The sequence below is a fragment of the Numenius arquata genome, chromosome 28 (assembly GCF_964106895.1).
Source record: "Numenius arquata chromosome 28, bNumArq3.hap1.1, whole genome shotgun sequence".
Taxonomy (NCBI): domain Eukaryota; kingdom Metazoa; phylum Chordata; class Aves; order Charadriiformes; family Scolopacidae; genus Numenius; species Numenius arquata.
In genome coordinates, this window is record NC_133603.1 from 2,883,912 (window position 1) to 2,887,944 (window position 4,033).

Genomic DNA, 4,033 nt, shown 5'->3' on the forward strand with positions numbered 1-4,033 from the left:
GCCAGGACGCCTGTGGAAATCCTCCGGGATGAAGCCTGCTGCTCCATCTGCCTGGAAATATTCCAGGACCCCGTGTCCATCCACTGCGGGCACAGCTTTTGCCGGTCGTGCATCACTCGGAGCTGGGAAGGACTGACCAAAAACTTCTCCTGCCCCCAGTGCAGGGAGACGGGGGCCCAGAAGACCCTCCAACCCAACTGGGAGTTGGCCAACATGATTGATGCAGCCAAGAGATTGAACCTGCAACCAGACAGAGAGGTGGAAGGAGGGGAGAACTTGTGCGAGGAGCACCAGGAACCCCTGAAGCTCTTCTGCCAAGACGACAAAAGGCTTATCTGCATGGTGTGTGACAGGTCCAAGGTGCACCATGACCATTCTGTGATTCCCGTGAGCGAGGCTGCCCAGGAGTACAAGGTGAGGGGGTTATGGGTGTGTTGAGACACAAAGGGCCAGAAGCTCCTGGTGTTGGTGCTCTTGATGGGTGGAGATCCCTGTAGAGCCTTTGGGCTGTGGGATAAACCCCCTGTGGACTCACCCATCCTTGTCTCTTGCTACCAACTCTTGAGGTGGCATTGCCTGCCCTGAGGAAGAGGTGGAGGTAGGAGCACCACGCTCTTGGGTACCAAAGGGTCCTCTCCCCCAGGGTTCAGCCACGAGCAGGGTCTTAGGGAAGGGTAGGAAACAGAGGCGTAGGATTTCTCCCCACCACAATCCCTCTGCAAAACTCCATAAATGGCTCTGTCCTCCGGGGTGCGGGTCCCTTATCAAGGTCAGCTCTGCTGAAGATGAATAGGAAAGGAGAGGGAGAGATCCTCAGCCCTTCTCCCACCCCACAGCTCCCTGGAAGTGCCTGGACCTTTGTGAAAATAGAAAAAGAAGAAAAAAGGAAAAAAGGGGGGAGGTAAATCACCTTGAAACAGTCATGGGGGTCCCAAAACTCTGCCAACACTTACCCCAAGAGAAACCAAGAGTTCCCCATTCCTTCTGCTGAGGGTGCCAGACCATGATGCCATTCCACAGGGGACTTCTTTCTTTCCTCTCAGAAACACATTCAGACCCAACTGCACCTTCTGAAATCAGAGCACAAGGCGCTTCAATCTTCCGTGAAGGAGAGACAAGACCGAATGGAGGACCACACTGTAGGTGCCCATCATTCTTCCTGGGCAGAGGGTGGGGGAAGAAAGGAGGAACATCTCCTCTTTCTCCTGTCCCCCAGGGGTGGGTGATGCTCAAGGGCTGTGGGGAAGGGAGAGGGGGTTTGTATCTTCCCCAAATGCCTCTTCTTGGTGGGTCCCACTAAGGCATGGCCCACCCTTGACCCTTGATGCTCTTCTCCTGCTCTCTGCTTCCCTTTCCCCGCTTCGGCTTGCCCTTGGCAGGAGAGGACAGAAGCTGCAAAGCAGAAGGTTGTGACGATGTACAGGAAGTTGCACGAGATCCTGGAGAAGCAGGAGTCCTCTCTTCTGGCCCAGCTGGAGCAGCTGGACACAAAGATAAGGAAAGCCCATGAAGAAATCCTCCAGAGGCTTTTGGAGGAGGCGACGAGCCTGGGCACGCTGATTGGGGAGATGGAGAGGACATACCAGCAGCCAGACTGGGAGGTCCTGAAGGTGAGAGCCCAGGCTTCCCAAACTTGCTGTGAAGGCCCGCGTTGAGCTTGGTCTCCAGCCCTCACTTTTCTACCCCAACCCGCTCAGAGAGGGACTTCCTTAGAGTGGGACCCCGGTACTCCAAGGGGAGGTGTTCCATGTCCCTGAGTCTCTTTTTCTCTCTCATCCAGGATATCGGAACCACCTTGAGCAGGTATGTGGTCCTTCTCCTGTCACCATGTCGCCACCACAGAGCAGCTCTGTGGCAGGACACTGGAAGAAAGCACGTAGGGACGGGTTGGCTCTTCTGCAGTACAGCCCTTGGACTTGACCGAGGCCACGGGGGGTTGGAAGGAGGGCTCTGCCTCTCTCTCCTTAATGAACGATGAATTTGGACACGGGCTGGCAGGAGGCAGGAGCAGGGAGTGCTGAGAAAACACAGAGCAGCAAACTACAACCAGGCGTAAATCCATCCCCTCTTCCCTTCCAGGGGCCAGAGGGAAACGCTCTCCCACTCCCTCGATATTTCCCCGGAGCTGGAACAGAAATTCGATGATTTCACTGAGAAGAACTCATCCATCAAGGAACTTCTGGAGAAATTCCAAGGTACCGAGGGCAGGTGCAGAAAGGCAAATGCCATCGTGCTTCTTGGTGGGGAGGGACGGAGTGAAGCCACAGGAAAGAAACGCATCCTGGGTGCTGAATGAGGGGTTGTTTCTTTCAAGATTCCACAATGAGACAGCGAAGGAGCAGGGAGCGTTGGTCTGATGTTCCCTGCCTGTCCTCCTCCTCTTCTCCTCTGCCTCCTCAAGTTTCTCGACATTCCCCCAAGCCTGTTCCTGACTCTCGGGACTTTTGCAGAAACCCACAATCACACCAACTCATCTTTCTGCCTCTCACATTTTTCTCTTCCCTCTAGATTTCCTGAAGTTCGAGTTTCCTTTGACAAGTAAGTGAACCGAACGCGTGCCCAACCAAGCCATCAGATGAAATCAAAAAATGTGGTAAAAGAAGCTCTGCTGCCCCCAAAGATTGACCTAAAGTGCTCTGCTGCCTCCTTTCCCCCTTCTCCCACCCTGGTCCCACCACCAGGCGATGCCTGGAGGGTTCCCAACCGGGTCAGAGGGATGGGAGGGGAGAGAAAAAGCCCTGTTTCCCCCCAGATCTGCTGCCATGAGCCTGACTCTCTCTCCACCTCCAGCACAGATGACGCTGGACCCGGAGACGGCCCACCCCATGCTTTATCTCTCGGAAGACTGCAAGTTCGTGTGGTGGGAAGGCTGTTACCAGGACGTGCCCTCCAACCCAGAGAGGTTCAAATTCGATCCCTGTGTGCTGGGCTCGAGGGGCTTCACATCGGGGTGGCACTGCTGGGACGTGGACGTCAATCGAGAAGGCATTTGGGCCATTGGGGTGGCCAAGGAGTCAGTTCCAAGGGACCGTTGGTTGCAACTGAAGCCCGATAAGGGGATATGGGCTCTGCGTCATTACCAAAATGGGTACATGGCTCTGACATCTCCTGATCTCACCCCCTTGACTCTACACAGTGTCCCCAAGTGGATACGAATCTGCTTGGACTACGAGGAAGGGAGGGTGGTGTTTTTTAATGCTGAGAGCAAAGAACGGATCTTTGCTTTTCCGCCGGCGTCTTTCCAAGGGGAGAGAGTCTTCCCATGGTTCATGGTGATGTGGCATGCTCAACTCAAACTTCTTCCCTAAGGCACAGGAGAAAAAAAACCCCAACCCCCAAAGCCACCAACTTACCCTTGGGAAAGAAACCAGGGGCTGGGTTTTGTCCCAGTCCCACCAAAGGGACAGGAAAGGGTAGCGGTGTTCAGGTTCCTTTCTTTTAGTGCAAAACGGGAGCATTGCTGTGCCTTCAACTCCATTTTGATCTTTCAGTCACTAAATGGCTGTTCCTGGGTGCCTGCAAACTTGCCCTGATGGGGAGTTAAAAATAAAAGTGCAAATCATTTCTGCCGTGTGTGTGTGTGTTTTTTATTTTGGGGTTTTTTATTTCCTGCGGGTTTTTCTCTGGAAGTTGCTCAAGAGAACTGGAGGAAGGAAAAGTCATCCGGGTTCCTCTCCAAAACCCACCGCACAGGGAGATGAGACGCAGGGGTTCAGATGAAGGTCCATCAAGCCCTCCTCTTGTCCCCAGGCATCCCTGCCTGGGAAAGCAGATAAGAGCAGGGAGAGGATGCCTATGGCCCCAGGAGCCCTCTTTTCCCAGCCTCAATGGGTAATTAACCAATTACCAGGGTGTAATGAGGGGCACTGGGGGGATCTGATATTTGGCTCTGCCCTCTCTCTAACCCTGTTGGGCCCTTGCAGTGTTTTGATCCTTCTCCTTTCCAGGCTGGATTATCCCAGTCTTTCCCCGTCCACCCTGGGCTTTAGTTTGGTGGCCTCACCCTCTTTTCCCCCTCAACCCCTGTACTGGG

At 54.2% G+C, this 4,033-nt stretch overlaps 1 protein-coding gene across 1 annotated transcript; it reads left to right on the forward strand.

The window, feature by feature from the left end:
- The first annotated feature begins 213 nt into the window (after positions 1-213).
- LOC141476144 (E3 ubiquitin-protein ligase TRIM39-like) lies at positions 214-3,308 on the forward strand. The gene is made up of 3 exons (XM_074164746.1): positions 214-353; positions 2,080-2,195; positions 2,791-3,308. The coding sequence occupies exons 1-3, from the start codon at positions 214-216 to the stop codon at positions 3,306-3,308; spliced, it is 774 nt and encodes a 257-aa protein (XP_074020847.1).
- Positions 3,309-4,033: the final 725 nt, after the last annotated feature.

Coding starts and splice junctions, on each gene's coding strand:
- LOC141476144 (XM_074164746.1), top strand. CDS start 214: ATGATTGATGCAGCCAAGAGATTGAACCTGCAACCAGACAGAGAGGTG. Junction 354..2,079: donor ATCTGCATGGTGTGTGACAG/GTCCAAGGTGCA, acceptor CTTCCCTTCCAG/GGGCCAGAGGGAAACGCTCT. Junction 2,196..2,790: donor ACTTCTGGAGAAATTCCAAG/GTACCGAGGGCA, acceptor CTCCACCTCCAG/CACAGATGACGCTGGACCCG.